Raw genomic sequence first — 27,029 nt, 5'->3', positions numbered from 1 at the left:
ACCATCAACATCACTTCTGCACATTCCTCGATAGATGGATGAAGCCAAAGGCCAATTGCTGAGCATTCGTCCTTAACCTTCAAAATTTGACGGAGTAGGTGGCCGATGACGTCATCGTTCCTCCTCCTGAAAAACATCAATTCTATAATTTTTTTTTACAATTATTTCCTTGAATTTTTACTGTATTTTTACTTTCATAATTGTAAAATCGACTGTACAATTATTCCCTTGTATTTTTACTGTATTAAATAATGTTTGTCTAGTAAGTCTAAAATATAAGTTCAGTTTCACATGTTATGCCCAATCTTGGATCCGCCATTTTGAATTCTGTCAATACAATCTCAGATTCATGTTTAGCGATCCCAAAAACTCCCGAGTATAAAAATCTAGACCAAAATATGCAGTAGAACATTTTTGACAGCGGTTTAAATAGGTGATGCTCTGGCAGTACCACTGTGACTCAAAGGGTTAACACTAACTTCATTATTTAGAAATTATTATATGCAAATATATTATTGTATCATGATAAGTATAGATAAGGTTAAATCCTATAAACTTTTACAGCATTCAAATAGAAAACATTATATTTGACTAGGAAAAGTTAAGTAATTACTGCTACCCGAAAAAAATCTTATAGGATTATTCAAATCTAGATAGCTACATAACTTCCATGTTCACACAACTGAATAGGATCATGTTGATTCCAAAAGTTAGTGAGAAATTCTGTAGAAAATAAAGAGTTTCGATAGAGAATGCAGTCAATACCCTTTCTTCTATTCTGAGCATTGCATCAGTTGGATAGCAAAATTCTGATTGGGAATATCGTGATAAACAATATTCTCTAAGTCACATTCCCTTTTTTAATATATTTATTTTTCTATAAGAACTTGGGATAGTTATCGGTGTAAAAAATATCAAGCCCTGTGGAGGAATATTGTCACTTGAAAATACTAAGTCGTATTTTGAAGTAATGATAAAGGTAATGCAAGTACTTTTGATAAAAATAGTAATAATCTTCTTGATATATTAAGTAAATACATATACGAATAGTGAATGCAGTCTGATTCCTTCAATTTCCAAGGTTCAGGAAACATGATTCTTAAAATTGGGCATTACGTCATAGTATCACTTTTAGTCCAGTAGCCGTAATTTTAAGTCCTATCTTTCAAGGTAGTAATCACTTTAATTAATTCCTAGGCATAGATATATCTCATTAAGGACCTAGAAGATTCTGGAATGCAGAGTTTTCGGGTGAAATAGTCTGGGATAGTCAGTATTCTCGAAGTATTCTTCGGTTACGGTCAGTATGCGTCTGCAGTTCGTACTCGGTGTACGTCTGTACGGCTCTTGGGCATCATCGGATGACGCCAACCGACAGACGACTCGTTGTATCGGTCAACTCATTATTGTTATAATTGCAGAGAGCTCACGCAGTCAAACTCTTTATTAATATCCCAGAAAACTCTTCAGAATATTACTTAATAATGGGATAACTCAGCCGACAATCATCTACAGTGGTGATTGTGACCCCATCATTCAGTCTACATCTCATATATTGCAATTATCCGTCTATCCGTTGTGCATGGTGTAAAAAATCATTGTGTATTGAACATTTATACAATGATTATCACATATGTAATACACACAATAGATAAATAATTAGTCTTCTTCATTTTGATACAAATCTAGGAAAAAAGAAAATATCATTTCGGGCATCGATTTCGATGCTATTTTAAAAATTGCAAAGACACATATTTCGTAATTTTTTATGCTCTTTCGATTGAAATTGGTCTCATTAAAAAATAAATAATAGACTATTATGTAAATAAATGTATTTTCTATCATTTTTTATGTTGTTGTTAACGTATGAGGTCGTTTTGGAAAATTTCGATTAAAAATATGTAAAAATTACAAATCACCTTCATAGGGTGTCAACTTTGGGGGTGATTTTTACCCCTTCAAAATGTTTTTCCGCCGAAAAAAAAAGTAGTTCATCATTTTCGACGTAGATTATTATATAGAAACCTCAGCTAAATCGACGGTGACCACCTCACGAGGTTTCCTTGTTTGTATTTTTGTAGAAATATTTTTCAATAGGATCTCTGAGTTTTTATTAGGTACATTCTCTTTATATTTCTACAAGAAATAAACAGATTAAAAAAGAAAATGAAACTCGGAAAATATTTTCGCATCACGATATTTACTATTATAATAGCATTCTCTAATTAATACAATACTGAGAACAAAAAAAAGGCTACAATCAAACTCCTCTTATTTCCTGACCCTCAATCTTCAATTGGCAGGCCTCACTTCTCACGTGCAGTGTTTACCATGAATAATCCAGTAGCCAAAAAAAAAACCTGAAAATAATTTTCTAATTGAGATTTCCAAAGGCGCGAGAATATTACGTCCCAAGTAACGCCGTCACTAGAAGTAGAGCCATTCCCAAAGTCATGCCCTATAAGGCGAGGTACTCAAATAAAATGTCCTTTTTAAGGACAGGGAAACAAGGATTTGCAAGGTATACGTTTATTGTATGAGCTGGGATATACTGAAGAGCTTCTATAATTTGTAGCGTATTCATTACATGCTTTCCAGTTATTATCGGCTCAATTCAAACTTGCTTGTCTGTTAGAGCTGCCGTAGATTTAATGTACATTGATGAATTATTTTTGGGCAAATCACGGTAATAGTAAGCAGCGGACATTGAACAGTGGCCTGTAAACACGTACGTCAGAGCAGAGTGATATGAACAAACGATCTCTACGGTTGACAGGACAGTTAATGACGGTTGATCAGACATGTCATCGGTATTTATAATTTTTTTACACATAACCGTTTTTAATAGGCGTTTTTGCATATCGACTTGATTAATGATGAGCCTTCGTACCACAGAATACCATGTTGTGATGTCGAAAAGTTATTTGCATGTTGTTTTTATTCCGATAATAACGAATAAGAAAATTCAGGAGCAATTATTCAATGGCCAATAATATGAGCTTCTAATGCGATCAAAGCAATTTCTTTTGGCAGAAATGTGGCGTCGTTATTGAAAAAACCCTGCATATCAACCACAAACTTCATCTTGAGTAAAAATAGCGCTTACCACTTGAAAAGTATTACACGACAGACGGTTAGCTCGATACATATTGTTCTTTGTTGAACAATATGTATCTACTTTATGAAAAATATACTTAGCCAGCAAAATTTACAATTATTCGCCGAGCTGAATCAATTTCGAGTATATTCTCATATTCAGTATAAATAATACAATTTATAGTTGAAGCTAAAGCGTCATCGAAACGTACTTCTAGGCGTACACTGCCATTCCTGATCAAATTCCAATGTGTATTAGAATTATAGAAAATACCGTCGATATCTTGATAATTAAGATCTTGAAGAATGTTAACGGGTGGTTGGCGGAACGTTGATATGCGAATAATTTTAAAAATTTCTTCACTCCAACCGCTTGTATAACCTTTCGCGAAAACTGCTTTTACTTTACTGATGCAAACGAAATCACCAACACTATATTTAGGCTTTTTTGATGATTTCTTACAGCTTTTATTGATAACTTCCCAGTGGGAAGTTATAGTAATGGGTCCGATTTTGCGAATCCCGAATTTTGACATATCTCCACGTTTTAAGGTTCCCAGAGTCGAATACGATCGTTTTCCAGTGGACGTCTGTGTGTGTGTATGTACGTTCGGAATTATTTTTCGCCTCGATTATCTCGAGAACAAAAAATGATATCGATGTGGGACCAATTGCATTCGACGCGTAATTATGTAACTTAGGATTGATTAGATTTTCAGCGAAATCGGTCCAGCCATTTTTTTTTGCAGAACCAAAAAACTAGCAGAAATGGAAGATGACCTGAATTTCTCAATTTATGAATTATACCATTTTTTAGACAAAATTTCGAAATCTTAAAAAAAATATGAATATTAAATGATTAGAATATTTGTATGAAAATATGGTGACAATATTTCATCGAAAAAAAAAATTTTGAAAAACAAAATCAGCAATAGAAGAATTTTAAACTCATGTCAGAATTGAGAAAACAGTATTAAAGACGCTATAATAGTCAATAATATGGAATTGTGTTCATAACAATTGAACATTGTTACTAACAAGTGATTATTAATCATAGTAATATTGAAATAATAAGTTTTTAATTATTATAAACAATAAAAATAGGGACCCTTTCTATGTATATGAGTACTTTTAACGGATAATTTTTTCTTTTACTAAAAAAATATTACCAACCGTCTCAGATAAATGAAAACATACTTTTTTCGTGTATAACAATGAATTTGTTGTAAATAATGAAAAAAAGGATCTATGAGGTATATTCGAATTCTTCTAACGCACAATTTTTTCTCTTACTGAAGTAAAAACAGACTCATTTCGTTTATAACAATTCCATTTGTTATAAAAAATGGAAACGGGTTCTACTCGGGGTGTTTTTTCATTTTTTCCACTGGGAAGTTGGTCGTGTGGACCTTTCGGGTCGCACTCAGACCACTGGAGAGCACTGATATTTCTCATATCTATCCTTCATGGTAAGAAAAGCTGTTAACTCATTGTCGAAATCAATTTCAACAAGCTTAAGTGACAATTTTTCATGAAACATCGATGTATCGTTTTGTATGTGAGTATATAAAATAACGTCACATTCGCTTTTTTAAAGTACGATTTAATCGTTTATTTTTAGAACTGTAAGAAAGCCAGATGTCGAAGTAGCTGTTGTTAAACGTTGTTAAAAATTCTTTTTCATTAAAAATTTTTTGAAAATCAGAGCCCAAAAATTCTCCACCATGATCTGTCTATAATATATGTGGCAATTTTTTATTACTACGGCTAAAAATACGTTCCACTGCTTAAGCAACAGTTAAACTTGTTTTGTTAAACAATGGTTCAACCCATACAAATTTACTCAAAACATCAATAACAATTAATAAATATTTAATGTTATCATTATAAGTAGCAATATTACGTATATCAACTGAATTTGCTTCTCAATCATCGTCAACATGTGAAACATGATATGTGCGCCTCGGAAAACGACACCTTGTTGTGCGATATAATGTGTAAGCATCTTGATTTTCTAGCCATTTTTCCACATTAGCCTGGTGTATGTTTTTCGTATAATTTAGCAATTGATTCAAATCAGCAAAACCAGCTGGATGTTCAGGGCTGTAATATATCTTTTTGAGAGCCGCCCTTACTCAAACGAAAATTTTAACCATTTATTAAAAACCATTTTTTTAGCATGTTCCATTCTTAACCGTTAATCAACTTTAATATTAAACTGCCCAAAATAGGAACTTAAAGAACCGGTAAAAAAACAGTTCCTTTTTGTAAAATGATCTTTTTTCCCCTCAGCTCTACTACGTGAGGCTAATCATCGTAAGAGAGACACGTGTCGCTTTAATTTACGTTTTCGATCCGCTGTCAATAACACGTTGCCGCGTCAAATATTAAGAGCACATTCACATATATATCGCACCAGCTGAGGATCAGCTTTTTTTAATATAGCCGCTCGTTGTTCTTTGTTTAGATAGAATAAAGCACTAAGTAATACTGCTTGTTTCTTGCGTGATGCATTTAACGCCATCACTGATTAATAACTGGTAAATTGTGATTATGTGTGCTCTTATTTATAGGTTTACGTTGTACATAAACGTAGTGCTTCTGGTCTTCGGGAAAAATACACGTGCGTTGCATAATAACATATTTCTTGGAAAAAGCGTGCATTTTTTAGACACACTTGTCGGACTAAATGCTGGATCTGTGAGCGATCACGGGGGTTTTTAAAAATTACAATGTAGTTAGTATTCAAAGAAATGTCTCGTTGTCCTTTTTCCCGATGAAATACGTTTTGTGTTATGAGTGAAAAGGCCAATAATTGTGCAATAATAATTATTATAACCTTCTTGACACTCAGCATAATAAAATATTATTTTTGAGAAACGTGTATCACTCATGTGATGTATAGTACGAATGAATCTTTTTACAAAAACAGTTTTACCACAACCTGTAGGTCCACAAATAATCAAAATCCAAGGATATTTCCAGCGTGGATCCATAATTATGAATGCCGCTAATAAAAAATAACCGCTATTTTCATGTTAGCGGTTTTATATGTTTATGTTATAAAAGTTTTAAGAAATATACAGCTTTGCATGGCTGTCAGCATCTTTTTGTTGACGTTCAATACACGCCTTATCACCGTGGTCATATGATCTTTTAAGGAAGCGTCTGAACATCATAAATTTTTCTAGATGAAAAATTAATGTAAAGAAAGAGCATTTGTCGAGAAAACGCTTTCATAGAGTTTAAAGCAATACAGCAACTATTAAAAATGTTTCAGTTTGTAATGGATAACTTATTTGAACTGATAAAATTCATTGTGAGGAACGTGTGGTTAATATTCAATATTTGCTGTGATGAACAGACTGTTATGAGATATCAACAAGAATCACATCATTTTTTAGAGGTCTTAATCATAAAAATTTTACCTAAGTGTGAAGCATTTATTTACCGTGATCTAGAGTGTAATAGCTTAACAAAAAAAGGCTACTATTGTGAAGATCATGAAAAAATGCGGAAATTAACGCATGACCACTATTATTTTATTCAGAATTTCCCATTTTTTACTTGGGATATTCGTGGTGGTGAAGAGTCAACTACTGTTAAAATTGCAGCAGTTGAATGCGAGAGGTGTATGACCACAAGTTTAGATTTTAACCAGATTATGGCCATGAGCAGTGGAAGACAATGCTCGAACACGAACTCTATAAATTGAACACGGTGCGTTGTGACCGGGAATTCTGTTGGAGCCGTGTATATTACCGTCAAAATGAGCGTGAACCAATCATGCAGTAGCTCCTTTTGGATCCTGTAAAGGTACCCCAAAATTTTGATGATGTTTCTATCTGGGGACTATCTGAATAAGAATCGAAAATTGGCCAAGACAGATAGGCAATCAACAAATACTATTTTGACTATCACTTATGTACCTATAGTAGTGATAAAGTCACTGTCGTCAAGCTCTACGATCTTCAAATAGCCTCTGAAAACTAATTGTGAGCATGTGCTGTTCACAGTTTAATAATTGCAAAAAGATTTTAACGAAGAATTTATTTTCTAGTATTGGTGCCGTATATGACTCAACAAGGGCCAACCGAAATTTCTTATACTATTATAGAATGTTTTATATTGTAATATTTTCAATGTTTTTAATAAATGAAAAAATTTTTGTACTCAATACCCTATTACTTGAAGAAACACGCTACTAACCTACCGAAAAATAAGTTTTCATAGCCGCAATCGCACCTTTCACTTTCACACAGACAGAAAAGCTTATATGAGATTGCGACAGATGAGCAGCGTAATGTTATTGAGGTAGCAACGCGTAGACACTAACAGTTGGCGCCATGTTCTTCTCTCATTCCTTGATATATCACAGCGGTATCATATAAATAGGTCCTGCTCACAAGACGTAATGCCTAGCACCATCTACAGCGGAGTATATTCTTGGGATAAGTAACAATGTACAGAGCTTGGAAAGAAAATAATTATCAAGAGGTTATTTCACGAAAATTAAAAAGGGCATTGTTGAAATATACTTTTAGATAGTACGCTCAAAGAAGCAACTTGAAATTAATGAAAAATTGAAAGCTCAAAAGGTGTACGGATAAAGTGAAAAATATTTTTAATGACATTTTATTATCATAGTACAGTTTGATACATAAATGTTTGCATACAAATTAATTGCAACAATTTTACCCGTGGCTTGATAAAAATATATAAAAATTTAAAAGCATCGCTTTACTCACAACGTGTTCATTGAAAAGTTGGCACAATTCTTGAGCGATAATCTCGACGTCCATCGATGATACAGATGGGGATATTTTGTAGATAGGCGCCAGTTGTTCGAGAATTTTTGCCATTATTTCCACTCGTTGAAGATTATAAAGATTGGCTCGAAATGTATATATTAAGTCGACAGGCAATTGTACAGTATTGATAGTATGTTGAATTGCCGGTATTTCATTTTTTCGGACCGCGACCATCAACTCCATGCCTTTAGTGATTACAGGTATGATTACTTAGAGCTGTTCTAAGCGTTTTTTAATTAAATTCTTAATATGTACAACGTATTCAAGAGTACTTCTTTGTATAAAGAATTGCTGAGCTGTATTCTGTGAAGAGTTGTTAGTAGTATCTTGTATTTTCAGCATTCGGCTCTGGTATTAGGTTCCATCCAGTACCATAAAAGTATATGAATAACCAGCACAGCTGCTCTCTTTATTGATTAATTTTTGATGATCAGAATCAGAGTTGTCAAAGCACTTAATCAACTGAAGGAGATTCTCCATGAACTCCAGCCAATTTTCATAAGAACTCGAAGATTTTTCCACGCGGCGTATACCTTGTGTTGATGTTTCGGTAGTATCCATCTCACCATGCTGATCGGCGGTTGTCGAAGATTCAAATTGTTAACTTGATGACGATGAAATGTTATAACTATTAGTTGTTTCACTATTAACGATACGAACTTAAATGAGCTGCTTGTGAGGCTTTGTGGTTTAAAACATCGCTTTATTTTCGAGATATCGAGGTTCAAAGTTTAAAATTTCAAAACACGTATATTACAGGAAACAAGGAAGACAAAGTTGAGTTATTTTGTAAAGTAAATAGGAAAAGCAAGAAGGAGTTGTGACCGTACATACGAAAGTATGTAAATTCATCAACATCCCGAATATGTACAGACAGCGCAAAACAGTATAAAGGAGTTGAACGAATGTTTGCTCATAGTACTGTTAATTTGCGAACAAATCATAGCATTGGTAAATATGTTGATAAATCGAATCCAGCTAATACCATCAATGATTTAGAGAACCGAAATTAATTATTAAAGAAATTAATTAAATTTCGTGGAACCCCAAAACTTTTACACCCATATACGGCTCTCTATTTTTATAGAAAGACATATCTGGATGAGTATAAGGATGACCTGGGTTCCTAAATCATGCTATTCCTTCTTGATATTAAGAAAGTATATTCAAGAGTAGTGGAAGGAAACTTGGAGAAGGGGATAACAATTAAAGAAATTGTTCAACCATTTTTTACATCATCTCAAGAAGAAAAATTTTTACCGCCACCGAAAAAAATAAGATTAGAAGATGATTCGGATGATGAAGAGGGCGATATTAACAGAGCGATAGAAAATGATTCTGATCCCGAATATAATGAGGAAGATGTCTTTTGAGACTAATCAGTCTCAACACAACAGGAGGGGTTTGGAGTCGTAAAATACTTCGGAAATGACGAGCCAAGGGGTACCTTTCTATTGTGTATGAAGTGCGACTAGACAATACCTTCTCGTGGTGTACTTCGAGTGTAAAAAGTCCATAATATCATAAAATATTTGTATGTCGCTATCTAATGACTGTTAGACTAACGACAGTTTGTTAGTTAACGACGATTAGATTGTTTGTAGCAACGAAGGGAAAGTTTGTTTATCTCCTGTTTTTGACTGAGACTTAAGTTGACTGCACGGATTCTTTCTTTCTAATTAATTGCTGTCAATCTTTAGTAAACATTTTTCTTTATTTATTAATTTTCCGAAATTGTTATTTGGTCTTATTTTACAATATTAACCCTTCCTCCGTGTCGCTATGAGTATTTTACTCATGCAGATTTTCAAACTCGATAATTATCAAAATTTTAAATGGAAAAACGTTTTCAAAACTTGAGTATCTTTATAAAATTTAATTTTTTACAAGATACAACTAATTAAAAGATCTTTTTGACATTTAAAATAATTAAAATCGAAGTTTAAAAAAATTCCATGAGTATTTTACTCGTCACGTCATTAAACTAGACAGCAGAAATTTCGTTATTCGGCTAAGCTCGGAAAACTTCGGAATCTATCCGAACTCGAAACGTTTGGCCGAGAGTAGTCATTTTATTGTGCATGTATCATATGATACATGCTATATAGCAAATTGAAATTTTGAAAACTGAAATATAAAAAGGTAAGTAATTACGAATAAATAATTAATTAGTATTCATCATAATTATAATCATTAATTGTCCATCACTTAAAAAGAAATAATATTGATCTATAGAGACATATCATCGTTAGTTAAGAAAATTATTTATGATCATATCGATAAAAAAAATTAGAGGTTAAATTCATTGATTTACACATGAATATATAAAAAAGTTAATTGCTACTATGAATTATTATTATTTATCAATCAATCAATTAAATCAATGTTTTTTCTTGTAAATATTATAGATTTTGAAACAAATGGCAGAGTCACTTGAAAGCACGGATTTGGATAACTGCTCCAATTTATCTTCTTCTGTAGACGACAGTGGAGAGTCTGATGAAGATCCTGATAACCAATCTAATCATAGCAGTTTTCGCACAGATACTGGAGAATCATTTAATAGTGATGAAGATGAAAGTGATACTAATTGTGATAAAAATAATAATAATAAAAGTCCTATCGGAAGAAATGGAAATGAGTGGTCTTCTGAAGTGCCTAATCAAAAAAAAAAAGTAGGAAAACATAATATTTTCATTCGATTACCAAACGTAAAACGAGCTGCTTAAGATAAAAAATCCATCCTTGATTGTTGGCAACTATTTTTTACTAAACCTATGATTGAAAAAATTATGAGCTATACTAATATAAAACTGACGGCATCGAAAATAAATTTACACGAAGTAAATTACCAAATTTATCTACGGCATTGCGCAATACTATTATAAAAGTCGGTGATATACAAGTAAATAAGACTTATTGTCCGAAGAGGAATGGTATCAAAAGTAAAAAAACTTGCTCAATATGTTTCAGCCCAATATGTCCTCAGCATACAGTATTATTCTGTTTCAACTGTGAAGCTAAAATTAATAAAAAGTAAAATTAATGACATTTTTATTTAGTTTTTAACTATTTTATAATATATTTATTACTAATATATTTTTTTTGTTTACGTGTGTTAATTAAAGAGCTAAAAGACTAAAATAAAAAATGTGTTATAATTGAAAAATTTATAATCCGTTATTAAATAAGAAAAAATTTTTGTATGTTGATTATAAATAATAAAAATTTAATCATCAAAACTTTGTATTTGTTATGAGTTGAAATTTATTGATAAAATAAGAATAAAATAATTATAATGATAATATTTATTGATGAAATAAAATAAAAATTACATAACTTATTTTTCAAACCTACAAGACTCCTGCGCATGCCCGTGCAGCGGCGCACACGCGCAGAAGTGTGAGCATTTTACTCGTCACGACACAGAGCTAGGACTACCGAAAGACGACACGGCGGAAGGGTTAAGCTTTTTATAGCCAAAATTGTCTGAAAACATGCACGAAAAGTGAAAATTTTGTTTTTCTAATTTTAGAATAATTATCAGTTAGCTTAGTCTACTAGTGAGACAATCCTACATAATTTCGTGCTAGTTGATAGTTGGTTCTGCCTGAAGGGCGGGATAAGCTACATGATTGAATAAATATTAAGTGTTTGCTCTGATTTTTATCACGGTTCATCTCTGATTTTTACTCATGATTCTATCGAAAGGTATACAATGTCAATTTCTAATATTATTTGTAATGATTCGCGCTTTTACTTTGCGATGTATTACACAAAGGAATCTCTTTTATCAACTGTTTGTCTAGCGCAGTCTTCTTTTCCGCTTATCCGTATATAAAAACTTTGAACTTCGATATCTCGAAAACGAAGCGAGGTATCGAAAAATCTATTCTTCATTTTCAAATCAAATGGCAACGTCACGGAAACCGTAGTATCTCCAATATGATTTTTGCAAACGTAAGAATTCGTAACAATTTATCATTTAATGTCTACTTTGTTCGTATAAAAATTCTTAACGAAGATTATATAATTTAGCATTCGTAAGATTTTCAGGAGAGATTATTATATTTCTTTTCTTAAGAGCAACAAATATGCACAATATGTAAACAACTGTAGCTGCATTTTCAAATATAATTCTTTAAACGCTACGCCTTTCATGATTGCTTTGTTAACGCTTGTACGTTATCTTCGTGATCGATCACCAGCGATTGCTCGGTTCTATCCCGAGTCTAGGCTTGAATGATGAAATAATTTATTAGCCCGTGCACATACACGCGGCTTGTTACCACCGAATTTTACGATTATGCACGAAGCCGTTGAGGCTTTAATGAGCAGCATTGAAGGAAATGCCACGTGTGTTTTGCCTTTTCTCAATGATTATAGTAAGATGTTCTTTATGTTTATGTACGAGTTTAATAATGTAAATTTATAAAAGCCTCTAGATTACAGAGCGGCGATCCAAATATATCATCCTAGCTTTTGATTCTGAAACTGAAGAAAAAGCAGATAGTGACCCTAAAGTTAAGAAGATTAAAATTGAAAGAAACAAACATATGGCTGAAATTGAAAATTCTCAACCATCTACTTCTACTAACATTATTAACATTGGTCAGCCTCAGCCATCAACTTCAATTGCTGCTGAAGTCTCTTATGAAACTGTGTTAGACAACTGGATTCAAGTACGCGGCTCGCCACTTTCAACCGTAAAACTTGAAGATATTCCTTTAAATCTTAAAAAAGTTCGATCGTTCAACGTTGATTACGACGATAAAAAGCCGTAAGTGTAGCTGTGATATCAGTATTCCTTATAGACTTGATACTGAAAAAGAAACTGATGACAATATGCCTACAGATGACTTACACGCAACTCACGAATCATCACCGTCAAACGTGTCATTAGTCGATACTTCCGAGGAAGGCGATGATGAAGTACCTGATTTAGAAATAGACACCAATGCTGATCGCCCTCATCAACCAAGGTCATCATTCTCGGAAAGTAAATATTTTTCAATTCCCTTATGTTAAATTTACACCTATTACAATTATTAAATTTATGTAGGTTTTGAATATTACGATTGGAGCCTTTGTGAAGAATAGTGCTGTTTACAACTATCAAATTAATTATAGATGTCCAGAGAGGCGGTGTTGTAACTAGATCTACCGCAAGAAAAAATCTTTATTCAAACGTCAAGGGCAACGTTTCACCAAGTACCTCATCAGACACGTTTGCGGCTATCTATTCACCGGGACAGCGTTTTATTATTAACAGAAAGCGGGTAAAAAATTTCAAAAAGTTTCATAATACAGGTAAAGAATGTCTAATAAAAATACCTTTACTACCCCGGGATCAAAATCATTTAGAATTGTTTGAAGGTGCTTTAGCTGATATCACCACATACATTATACACAGGGTTGTACATCGCGTGATAGAATAGCCTTTACTATTATTTATGAAAAGTTTACAAGTGGCCCAATATGGTCTCGCTTTAGGCCACCACAACAATATACAAGTAACGATTTGTGGGAGCTACTTTGCAAAATTGCCCAAAGTGCAGGTGGCTTAAATAGTAACAATAATATTGTTTTGACGGTTTCAATTTTTCGAGGAGTAGAAGGACGTGGTCGTAAAAAGCTGACTTTCGAAGATGTTTTCAAGCGTTCTGTATTAAGTATCACGAATAATGATCGCATTTATTTCACACTCCTGAAAACATCAATTATGAAGGACCTTTTTCTGATATGAAATATTATTCCCATGATGCAATGCATAATAGAGAACGCAAGTCTTTTATAACCTGGTATAATGAAAAGAAATAAGCTAACTATACTTTTAGATTTTAAAAAGAATTCATTCACTATTGTCGTGCTGATGTCATCGTCTTAAGGCGAGCCTGCATAGCTTACAGAGATATGATACTTAAATGTGGTGATGTTTGTCCTTTCTCTGAATGTTGTACATTAGCATCGACATGCTCAAAAACTTTTAGAAAAAAATTTTTAAAAGCTAATATAACTCGTATTTTACCGCCGCTCGGTGCATATCGGTGGTCATCCAATCAATCATCAATTGCGATTTCGTGGTTAATATTTCAGGAGAAAAAACGCGGGCACATTACAGATCACGCGGCACGACGTAAAGAGATCCGGTTACTTCGTAGTACTTTAGTCGACGGTTATTATTATAATCCAGAAACTCAGGGAAAAATTGTATTTCCATACCAACAAGGTATACTCTTATTGAGGAGTGGGAATGTAACTTCCGACAGTTTTAAAAAAATCATCCTAGTTTGGAAATATCCATTAATTCTCACTCCTTATTACAAAATACGCCTCTTAAACCGCGTGATGCTTTCTTTTGTGGGCGTACAGAAAACTTTGTATCATTACGTAGTGCTAATGGATCCAAAGAAGTTAAATATGTTGATTTATGTTCATTCTACCCTTACGTGTGCAGAACAGGTAAATTTCCCGTTGGACACCCTACGATTTACGTCGGCACTGAATGTGATAAAATTCTTAAAAATAGAAATAATTTTAATCAGATTGAAGGGCTTGTAAAATGTACGATCTACCATCCCGAGACCTTTGATATCCTGTTTTACCAGCATGATTTCACGGTAAACTCTTATTTGTATTATACAGAAGGTGTGCTGAAACAATAAATCAGGGTAACTGTTATTATAATGATATAGCTGAGCGTGTATTACATGGTACATGGATCGTTGACGAAATACGTAAAGCTATAGAAAAAGGCTATAGAGTTTTAAATGTCTTAGAAATATGGCAATATGAGATGATTCAATATAACCGTGACATAGCCGTTCGAGGTCTTTCTACTAATGATATTAACACTTTTTCAAAAATTAAACAAGAAGCAAGCGGTGGGCAAAAACAGATTTGACTATACAATTGTCGAGAAATTATTCTTAAACAACTTCTTTATTGATCTTTGACAACAACTAATGATCAGATTTGTTAATTAACTGTTTATCAGTAAGAACGTATAGTTCTCTGTGTTCTTTTCTCATTAACTTAACGACCTATATTATTGAACGGAAGAAACAGCCGTTGTCCGATCGTTGTTGTGACGCAAAATCTTTTTTGTAGGGACTATTTGCGTGTAAGTGTATCAGTAAAATTTGACGATCGCGTACTCGTCAACAAACTGTGAACGCATAAACCGCCACAACAAGCTCAGGAGGGTGCCATACACTCGGCGTGATTTTGATTTTGTCTGCAGTTCAAAAACTGTAAAACATAAATGCCCCTAGAACTATAAATAATCATTTCCTAATAAAATTGAATACAAACACATAAAACATTATTATAACATTGTACTTCAATAATTTTTTTTTCTAACACCTTTATATGTTTTGTAAATATTAAAAAATAAATGAGATACCAATCGTTAAAATATTTATTTTTACATCATTTAAAATAACAATTACTCATTCATATAAATATGAGAAACATCGTATGCTTGCGTTTTTAGCTCTGGCAACATTGTTTATTTGGACAATACACTTGGAGCAACACATTCAGTGGTGACATGGGAAACAAATGTTATTTGTTATATTACTTCTACAATTTATACATTCTGTTATATGTATACCATCTGAAATTTCTGAAAATTCATTATTCGTGAAAATAATTACATAAAAAAACGTATCTATTATGTTTATTATAAATTTTACCATATTCCTCAAACCCATCGATTCTTAACAGTTCGTCTAATTGTTCAACATTTCGCATAACATTATTATTAAATGTTGATAAGAAATGAGCTGTGCATTCTAAAAATTGTAGCATATTAATTTGATTTTTTCAATAAAGTTTCCATGTTTTCCAAATTATGCGACTTCGCATAATATCTTCTTTACAAATCCGTTTTGTTATCATTCCCATTTGCAATTGGTCATATTCGATACATGTAATTCCGTGTAAATTTTTGATTTTTTCTGTTTTTAAAAAATGTTTTATTAAAGCAAATTCAAATGAAAAAGTTTCAATGTCTGTATCATTTTATCACCTGTAAACTCCCATATATTCGAATGAGATCCAAAACGATGATAAAGGAGTTTATTGTATGATTCTGAAAAATTGTTGGTACGATGGAGTTGTCCAAAGACACTATACTGTTGTGGAGTTACATTTTTTAACCACTGGCGATAAAAATATCGTGAAAAATTTCCAAAAATAGATTTTGCTTGTAGTGACACACTGTTAATTAAGTAAAACAAAGCTTTCTTGATATCATCAGCAGGGAGCAGTGCTAATCCTATGAGTTTACGAAAGAAACAACCAAATTCTTTTGATTCTTAAATGATATTAAGCAGATACATTTTTTTTGCTCTTTCCATGAGAGCCTATTAAAAAAATATAATATTAAAGCTGTACATAAAAATACATATACTTGAATTCTATATTTTCCGTTATGTTTCAATAAATCAATATAATTTGTCACCTGCGAAAAATGAAAAAAGCACCGACCATGTGTTGCTCCTGGAAATACGCTACTTAATGCTCGAGCTAACGCTTTTTCAAAATCAGTGATTATCAAAGTTGGTCTCAAATGAGGTGCCATGATGGTAGCAAAATGATTTAAAGCAGCAATATATGCAGCTGCACTTTTTCTTTGCATAAGTATCCAGCGAATTGGTATAACCTAAAAAAAAATTACACAATGTATTTTTTTCAATTTTAATGAAAGTAATATTATAAAAATTATTCAGTTATTATTACCATATCATCAAATAATGTTGAAATACTAAATAATTGAGTCATATTCAGTTCACGAGAAGCTACTTTAAATGTTGCATCCATAAATAAAGTTGATACTGTTAACGATTGTAAAAAATTAACATCTGTCATTAAAATTGCAAAGGAACCATCACTCCCTGGTACAGTTATCACTGTTAGTCGTCTTTTATTGTTCTGGATATAGCTTAGCTATTGAGGCATTAAGAGAAAATTAGTGTATTCTCCTATAGTTTTAGGAATAGGAGGTTTTGTAAACTTTCTCCATCTTCTCATTTTATGAGACTCTTTTGACCATGGTAAATAAACTGCAGCCTCTGTATGCCTAGAAAAATTTCAATTTGCAATTATTATCTTCATTAATTGCAACATAGTTCAATTTTTCATATGTTTATAGCATACATGTGTACTTACAATTGACAAACAGCATCATTTATATTTGACATGGACTTGAAACGTTCGTTGATGGTATAATTCTTTTTCAAAATTATAAATTAATTCTGCATTAATATCTAGTGGGTGATTATGATGATATTTTTCAGAGATAATAAAGTCATCTTCAATTATTTTGCCACGAACACAGCATCCTTGTCTGACGTTCATGGATTTTATGCACCTGAAAATAATTATTCAAAACATTGTTTAAAATTGCTGAATTTGTAATATTTTGATAAATCAATTCAATGAATTAATGAAACACTGTCTACTAGCTTTATAATAAACAAAAAATCTTATAAAAATGGATTTAATCAATTCTAAAGGAATAATAATTTTAATTGAGGATACAACTTTAAATAAGAGGATATATACCTCAAAATTAGTATCATAAAATTGTAAAAACGTAATAAGTAGTGCAAAATGCTCACCTCACTCCAGCTTTCATTGTCTCACAAAAATAGCCATAGCCATTATAAAATTTTTGGTCTAGGCGAGCTCGTTCAAAAACTTTCGCCTCGTGATGAAAATTTCTCACACTCATTGTAAAAAGTAATTATAACAATTCAAGTTGATTTCTCAGTTGACTAATATCAAAAATGGCTGAATAAATTTATAATTGACACTTATTAAGTCACGTACAAAAAGTACAATACACAACAATCGTTCGCCATTTTATTTTTATCAATTAAAAAAAGATAGATACATTAATCGTTTCTTTCTTAATATTAATACGACACAACCGATCATCTAACGCTAGCTCTTCGTTTACCAACTCCTAAACTCTGAACGTATCGGTGTTTTGTCATGCCCTGCTGAGAGCTTGATTTTACAGATCACATGGGATCATTATCCAAGTAGAATTTAGCAAATATGCGCCTTACATTGAACTTTCGTATGCTTCTTAATTTTGTGACCTTACTTGTTTTATTCAGTTGTTTAGTTAAGTCGCAATTTACGAAACAGTGTTGCATGTGTAAAGTGAGGATTCTGTGATCGTCTGTTATTTTTGAATGTGAACAAGGCAGTAGTGACTGTTGACTTAGTTTCAGTAAATTGAAGATCAAATTATCGTGATAGAATATTAATAGAAAAATAGTAAAAAAATAGATAATTTTATAAAAAATTATTTGCAATTGGCAAAAATGGCAGAACAAAGACGTCGGAACGAAAGATTAGTAGAACGCATATATGGTGGTTATTCATATGTGTTCCATCGAGAAAGAAACAACACTATGTAAGTCTCATTTTTATAATTAGTATTAGTTTTAATAATTTGTTCTTTTGTTCATTTATTTTTTATTTGAGAAATGTGGCACATTACGTTTGACACGTTTGTGACATTTATTTTTTTTTATTCGACAGATTTGTCAGATATCAACATTACATCACCCGATTGTGTCGAGGTAGAGGATAAATCAGGGATGGAAATTTTCATCTCACTCGAATCCACAACCATGCTCTTAATGAAAATTTATATTTAGTGTCTGAATTTACTAGACAATTACGTGAAGCTTGTTGTACACAACTGCAGAGTGTACAAAGTATTTACGACAATTTACGAGTTCTGTACCGTTCACATGTTTTCTTTATTTTAATTATTTAAAGCAATATCATGTGAAATTATATTACATACATTTTTTTTCAGACATGAAGAGGCAGCTGCTTTATTACCCTGGCAATCTATTCGTTCTAAGATGTATCAATGGCGAACAAATGAACAATTACCTGTAGTAACATTACTTGCTGATTTTCAACAAGTTATCAATTTACCGAAATATCGTCAATTAACTATTCATAGACACGGAATGATGGAAATAGTTTTTCGAACAGTTAAAGATAAAATTTTAATCATTTATTAATCAACTTTTTGTGTATACATATTTTATCTATATATACGATGCATTTTCAGACAATTCCAGTTGCATGGGGAATGATGGTCAATCGTCAATCGTCAACACGGCCATCATAAATACAATCACAGATCGGTTCGCAAGGAACTTGGCTCCAGAAAGGATTTATACTGACTTTGAAGGTAGATTGAATAAAGCCTTGGCTATCAATTATCCTAGGGATAGAATAAGAGGGTCATTTCTTACATATTGTAAGGTAAGGCATTACGTACATGTTAAAAATTTGCATTTAGATGTACATCTACATCAAGATAAATGACGTATAGACTTTGATTGTGTCTTGAAAGTAATTTTGATTTTCTTTTTATTAAAGATATTATTAGACCATGGAAAAAACTTATATAGTGACATTCGAATGAAGGTCATTGTTCGAAAATTTATAGCATTAAGTTTACTTCCATCTAATCAAATTATAGATGCATTTACCTAGATTTGCTCAGCTATACCACAAGAAATAAGAGATCCATTCGTTACTTTTATTAACAGTTATCAACAAAATTGGATTATCTCTGTGGGACCAGAAAATTTTAGTTTTTTTATGGATGTAGATGCTGTAATGTCTGAATGTATTTTAATTATTTCACATAATTATTTAAAATATATTTTAAGAAAAGCTAAAAATGAATAGCAATAAACTTAAGGATTGAGGTTAATGATTATTACTCACGTTATTTTTTGAGTTTTTCTAAGATTTCGTTAGAATAGAAAGGATTTCGAAGAATAGTAGAGGAAGTCATTTTTTTAGATATTTTATTGCTTTTGGAAAACTCACATGGCGAACCTGAAGCAAGGGACTTCTAATTATGTCACATTCGACTATTTAAATACGTAAGGTTTGATGCATCAGTCAATTGTCGAAAAAGTAAGATCGAGATCAGATCGTTGTGGAACATCTCTTGAAATCGAAAGTCTCGTTTTTTCTTGAGTATTGTATTGATAATACTTCAAAGTTTGTAAATTTTTGTATGAAGTTTATTTGATCGTCAAATTATTTTTAAATTGATATTTAAATTAATTCGCGAGAAAAAGTGAATAATTGCGCTGACTGGAACATCAACTTAGGACCAATTACTGAGAAACCTACTTTATCATCAGCGAACTCTTTTATCGACAGTTCAATGAACTGTCTTGAAATGGGCAAGTCTATCTGGGGAAATTTTCAACCATTTGGCACCCGCTCAGGACGATGTTCAGAGAAAAATATATTCGATCAAGACCAGGCCTCGAACCTGGATCTTCTAGTTGCGCGCTGGCTGTTTCACCAGTTCAGCTATTTTGCCAGTCAATATAATTCACTTCAAATTGTGCCTGTATTCCCCTCCCTCCTTGCGGCTCCCTCCTTGATCTGGACCGTCCCTTATACGGCCTAAATAAATTTATTCACTGTTTTAGTGTATCCTACCATAAAAAATTTATTTTTCAAGGTGTCTCTAGAACGGAACTCTACCCGTAATTCCAATAATTAAATTATTGATTTTTTTCTAATGTAAAATATTCGATTTTCGGAATATTATTATTTTATACTCTAAATATTTTTATTGATAATCAGGTGATAATTCAAATGTGGAAAATTATAACTCTTTGCTGCCAAAAACTGGTTTCGATATTGATTGATAGATGTAATTTTGTTCAGTCTTCATATAAACCGAATAAACTGGAAAGAATAATATGATTTGAAATATGATCACTTATCCTAATATTCCTCGATGGAATTTGATGTTTTCCAATGAAACTAATTTCTATATTCTTTAATTAAAAAGAAAATCATTTACTCTAGTAAAACGACATAGGAAATATTTTTTCGATATCGAATATTTTAATACAATTTGATATTTTTAAATTAGTCTGATTCATTCAAGTTTTTATAGGGAATGAATAGACTATAAGGGAACAGACGATATCGAAAATATTTTCTTATTACTGGAAGCTTTGATAAGAGTTTAAACATTTAGATAAATAGAATTTCTTTATATATTTGCATAATATTGTAGAATATTTAATTATTAAATTCAAAAAGGAAAATAAAGTTCCTAAATTTAATGATGTTTCACATTTGGATTCTACATTAAAAATTTATTTACTTTATTAGAATTCTTTAGAATTGAAAAATGGCGTTTTAGTTAAATGTTTGGAAGTTCCAAATCTTTTTATATTATTTATCAGGTTGTCATTCCTCGAGCTAAAGTAAATGAAATAATTCATGAGGTTCATAATTTTCCTTCTGGTAGTCATTTCGGTATTTATAGAACGAATTCAAAAATTCGTCAAAGATTTTTCTTGGTAACTTTTGAACAAGATGTTGAGATTTGGTGTAAAAATGAGAAGTTTGTTTTGCAGATGCAAGATACATAAGATACGGTGTTCTTAATGAAATTTATTCTGATCAGGGTAGAGAATTTGAATCTGAAATCTTCAAGGAGGTAATGAGTCTTTTTAGTATTAAAAAGACAAGAACCATATCTTTATATCCTCAATCTAATGGTTTAGCCGAAAGGTTGCATAGGACTATTCTTCAATATTTGTCCAAATATATCAGTAAGAATCAAAAATATTTGGATAAGTGGAGTTATTTATTTTTATTGACCTATCGTTCTCTAAGACATTAAACTACTGAGTATCCACTAGCTTTGTTGATGTTAGGTCGTGAATTAAGGTTGCCTATTGATCTTCTTAGAAATATTAATCTTTCAGATAATTCTTCTGAGGATAATTCTACAACCGATTTTGTTTTTAATCTTTGTGAAAAATTAAAGATTGCTTATGATAATGTACATGATAAGTTGTAAATTAAATCAGAAAAACTTAAGTGTATGTGTTGAGAATTAATCAATTCTCAGTTTAAATTGCCAGCCGACAGCAACTTCGGCGGCCATCTTGGGACTAGGTCGATAACTAATCGACCAAATAATCAATATTTCTCAATCTAGTCACTCATTTGACTAATTTTCAGTGTTCCTTTTGACTAATGAAGTTCCTGTCGCCATTCTTTTCCTGTTGTCATTCACGTGTACACGGATCCAGAGAAAAGAGACGTGAATAGAATCACAATGCCGTGTTCCATTCGAGGATCACCTCAGATCACCCCAAACCGCAACGTTATCACCCCATCCGCCAGACGGCGATACTGTACATGTAAGCTTCTGTACCCTAAAACCAGGTGGCGACAGTGTTCTTGGCACAGTCACGCCTACTCCCCTCCAAAGATGCGCACGCATAGAAAAAATGCTAGCCTAAAAACGAAAGGTAAGTTTTTGAATCACTTTTCATTATTGACAGCTTTCGTCTTAGTTCATTGATATATTAATCAATGGATATTAAAAAATATTCGTTTCTGTATATAAATACTTCTTTAAGTATCTTCAACAACTTTATACATGCTGAAGAAAAGAACATTTAAAAAAAATTTTTTTTTTTTAATTAAAAGGGTAGTTGGTTAGTTAGATATAAGTCGATCAACTTTTTAATTAGTATTTATTTTTTACAAATAATTCATTACAGCATTTGAGTGTTATTATATCACGATTTTTTAAGTTTTTTGAATCAAGTTACTTTCATGAAAGTAAAGGTAGTAATATAGAGAGATTTTAAAATCAATCAATTTCAATTAATGATATTATCAACCCTCTCTTTGTTTATAAATAATTTTTAAAATAATTGTAACGTTCCTATGAGACATGGGCCAAGCTGTTTTTTTCATTTAAACTTTTTTGTTCATTCCATGGTTTTACCTAGTCTCCAATCTTTTAAGCTGCTTTAGATCAGTATTTGTACCAACCATTATGTTTATGTGTAACAATATTCCTACAAAATGAGTTCAAATACATTTTTATGAATCATCTAAATTGTTTAGTTAATTATAGTTTTTAATATAAATTTAACGAAACAAATAAATATCGATGTTATTAAAATAAATAATTGAACGTTTGCATAATTAAAAATCAAGAAAGGTATAAAGTTGATGATATTAAAATATAAAGCAGATCGTCTAATGAATAATTATGACATTTATAATTACAGTAATTTATATTATAATAAATACCTATTGTTGAATTAAGAATTATTAATTCGATTGTAATTACCTTTATTAACACTAATTTATATTTAAATGTAAATATAGTAATAGGGGAAGTAAAAAAGTATCAATACAATTATTATTGCTAAAATATGTTAGAATATATAATGTTGAATTTATAACAATTTTGTTATACAGCTTTTATAAAATGATAATGTTGCAAATACAAAAGAGAGAGAACAATTTTTATTTCAATAAATCAATTGAAGATGAATTATATAGTAGTTTAATTAGTATTTAAATCGGAAAGGATTTTTATTGAGATAAAAAAAACAAATAATATTATGAACATTAAGATAATATTAACAATATAAACTGCGACCTTTTTCCATTCAGCTTACCCTCTCCTAGTTCCGATTCATGCTCGTCTAATTTCGCGCTTCCAGATTTGACAGCTTCCGACGCGATGAACCGTACCGATGTTAAGAGTTGCGGAAATATTTATCTGTTAAAAAAGAGAATAGCAATGTTAGAAGAAAAACTTAATAATGCACAGAAAAGCATTAAAAATTTAAAACGTACTCAAACCGAGAAGAAACCGCGAACCGTAACACCTACAACCATTTTACAAGATGCCGCGAAATATTTAAATAAAAATCAATTGTTTTTTTAAAAATGCAACTTATTCGTGTTACCAAGAAAAAAACAGAATGGACGTTATCCGAACAATGTTTTGCCACTTCACTCTATTATGTCTTGCCAAAAGCCTACAATTTCCTTCGCGATGAAAAAAAAATTACTCTCCCGTGTGTTGGGTCTATACGTCAATGGATTAATAATCTCGAACTCGCGACAGGTTTCAATGACCGTTTGTTTAACATAATACGCGATGAAGTTAAAGGTATGTCTCCTGAAGAATGTGACGCGGTTTTGACCTGGGACGAAATGAGCATTGAAGAGCATTTAGAGTTCAATTCGAAAATTGATTTTATTGAAGGTCTCGAAGATCTCGGTGAATTAGGGCGAAAAAATAAAAATGGAAAATACGCGTCAGTTTTTATGATTCGTGGTCTTAGATTTTCGTGGAAATTACCGGTTGCTTATTTTATATCAGGTCAAAGCATTAAAAGCTCGACATTAGCAGATTTGATCAAGGCTTGCATCGTAAAATGTTTTAAAGTCGGAATCAAAGTTCGGTCAAGCGTATGTGTCCAGGCAACTACGAATTGTAGAGCTGTCAAAATCTTAGGCGCTAGTGAATCTCACCCCTATTTTTTGATTCAAAATCGCAAAATATATTTTAATTACGATATATGCCACCTAATAAAATCTGTACGAAATCGGTTAATTGCAAATGATATTTTAATTGGCGACGAACGAATTTCATGAAGAGCGGTCGAGGAACTTCAGCACATATTTATCCAAATAATTGGCAGACGGTTAAATTTGCAGTTCAAGTCTTTAGTGCGTCAGTCGCGACAGCACTAAAAACCGGGTCAATGGAGTATTACGCGAACCTGCATGCATGTCAACGGCAGATTTTTGCAAAAAACTTAATAATATATTTGACTGCTTTAATGCTAGCTTTAGTTCAGATTCGAATCCCCTTCGGCGCGGTATTTCAATGAAATCCCCTCAAGTGATGGCGTGTTCAGAGGAATCTCGCGAATGGGTAAATACGTGGATTTACGACAATAATCGGGAATCACTCCCTTGTTTCGCCGGTTTAAAATTAACATTGAATTCGGTAATATTGTTCGCGAACGATCTTTTAGCAGAGAATATGAGTTATTTACTAACTGCGAGACTCAATTAAGACTGCATTGAAAATTTATTTGGAAATATACGTCGCCGGTCCGGAAATAATTGCAATCGTTCTGCGCTACAATTTAGACATAATCTCCAGTATATAAGAGTAGCACGACTAGTTGCACCACCAAAAGGGGCTAACTGCATGGATGATGGCATTAATATTATGGTCATTTCTAAAAACAATGTAGTACACAAAAGTGATGATTCGCCGGTATATATGCATGATAACGCGGTGGCTGGGGATGATGAATTCGATAGTAGTATGTCTGAATGTTTATTAGAAAAAGATGACAGCTATGATGATGTTCGGCCGATTACGCTTAAAACGTGTGCGATGAAATATGTTGCGGGTTATTTAGCATACCGTTGCCTTCAAAAATTTACTTGCTCTAGATGTCAAATTAATTTAATAAAATAGGTGAAAAGTAAGAAGATAATAGTGAATTGCTAATTTTTTTAAAAGCATTCCATACGAAAGATGGTGCGATATTTGGACACTTGAATGTCCCTTCCGATAATTTTTCCTCCTCCGTAATGATCGCGTATAAAATATTTAATGATCAATTTCCAAAGTTCTTTTCCAGTTTGCAAATAAGTAAAACATTAGAGAAGGTGATATCTGATAATTTAAACAAAAAGGATAGTTTTTGGCGTGATAACATTTGCATGGGGCATAAAAATTTCATATTATATTTATTTGTTCGTATGCATTTATTTTATAATATTAAATGGTTAAATTCTCAACAGGGCTCTGAGTATAACAGCCGCAAAAGGAAAATGCTATCAGACAAAAATACGAATAATAAATTAAGAAAAGTCATGCACGAGTAGGCAAATAAGAGGACCGTAGACAGCATACAGCATTGAAAAGACTCATCGTAGATTGTATGTATATGTAATATAGAATTTATTTATTAGTAATTAGATAATAACGACTAACTTATAAAAAAACAGAACAAAAAAACCAAAAAAAATTTTTGCATGATATAATGTAAGCATGAATTGTAGAAACATACGTAAGTAATTATCCGTGAATAGTCGACGTAGAATATATTGTAGTACTTATATTGTGTACGTAATAGATTGTAGCATTTAATATGTAAATGTAATTCTTTTAGTGTAATTTATATACATTTTTCAGATTATTAGTATATCGGTATGATCATCTTCTATCACAAATCCGTCCATCCTCCCAATCCTTATCGACCGAGTAGAATCAGATATAGATGTATAAGTGTTTTATAATTGAAAATTTTTTTGTAATGCCAAAATAATTTTTTTTACATTTGCAACGTGTACATTAATTCACTTATATCTGATTCTAGCTAAGAATAGACGCATTATTTTTTATTCCTTTTCTTCTCAATATTTTATTAATATTATTATCAGATAAAATTTGTGTGTTATGTACTTGTTAAATTTGATGTACACATTTAAAACGCTTTTATTTAATAAATTTACTAACTTAATGTTTACTCTTTTCATTAAAATAGATTAATATAGTTCTATTTATGTATTTAGTAAGTTTTAATTTAAAAATTCTTGGACCTATTATGTAATGTATGTTCCTATCGATTGTATGATCGTTTTGTTAATATAGTTTCGCCACATTGTCAAAAATAAATTATTATTAATTTCAAACTGAATCAGAAGTTATTTACAGATATTTTATCCAGTCTAATTTTTTAAGTAATGCAATCCGAAAATTATATCTGACGTACAACTCGAAGGGACTTCTTTGTCTATCTGCTTCGAACATCCCAATGATGTTACTTAAAATGAACTATAATGATTGACTTCAATTTTATTGTCTAAGACCTGCTTTGCGGGATATGAGACTGACAACGACCAAACATTAGTACCAATTTCTGTATATACTGATAAATTTTTATAGTATTAACTGAAACATTTTCTCACAGTGTTGTGTTCATATTCTTCTATATTTTTTTTTTAAAAATAATGAAATGCTGTTGGTTAAATGATAAAAAGGATCTATAGAAAAATATGAACATAAAGCGATAGAAAATGATTTGAAAATTAATTTAATAATTCATTATCATTTATAGTATTGGATAATGTAAAAATGGCATTTTTTCGCCAATTTTTTGCATATGACAATTTGCAATAAAATTAAAAAACAAGTTATGATCAATCGATAAAGAATTAAATTCTCTATCGATCAGCATATAT

General features: G+C 31.7%; 1 protein-coding gene across 2 annotated transcripts in view; it reads right to left on the bottom strand.

Annotated features, from left to right (window-relative positions):
- Window positions 1–12: 12 nt before the first annotated feature.
- Window positions 13–27,029, bottom strand: part of LOC118071268 (sex peptide receptor-like) — a 54,635-nt gene continuing 27,618 nt past the window's right edge. The window contains exon 2 of one of the 2 annotated variants that reach the window (XM_035090328.1): window positions 13–126. In XM_035090328.1, the coding sequence (XP_034946219.1) occupies window positions 80–126 (47 nt within the window). In that variant the 3' untranslated portion in view covers window positions 13–79. Of the gene's footprint in view, window positions 127–23,338; window positions 23,533–27,029 lie in introns of those variants that run through there. The other variant, XM_035090329.1, reaches the window with a different exon arrangement.

This window comes from Chelonus insularis, unplaced genomic scaffold, assembly GCF_013357705.1.
Source record: "Chelonus insularis isolate UGA/USDA-ARS -01 unplaced genomic scaffold, ASM1335770v1 contig_76_pilon, whole genome shotgun sequence".
NCBI classification, from domain to species: Eukaryota; Metazoa; Arthropoda; class Insecta; order Hymenoptera; family Braconidae; genus Chelonus; species Chelonus insularis.
This window is presented reverse-complemented; position numbering and strand designations above follow the sequence as displayed.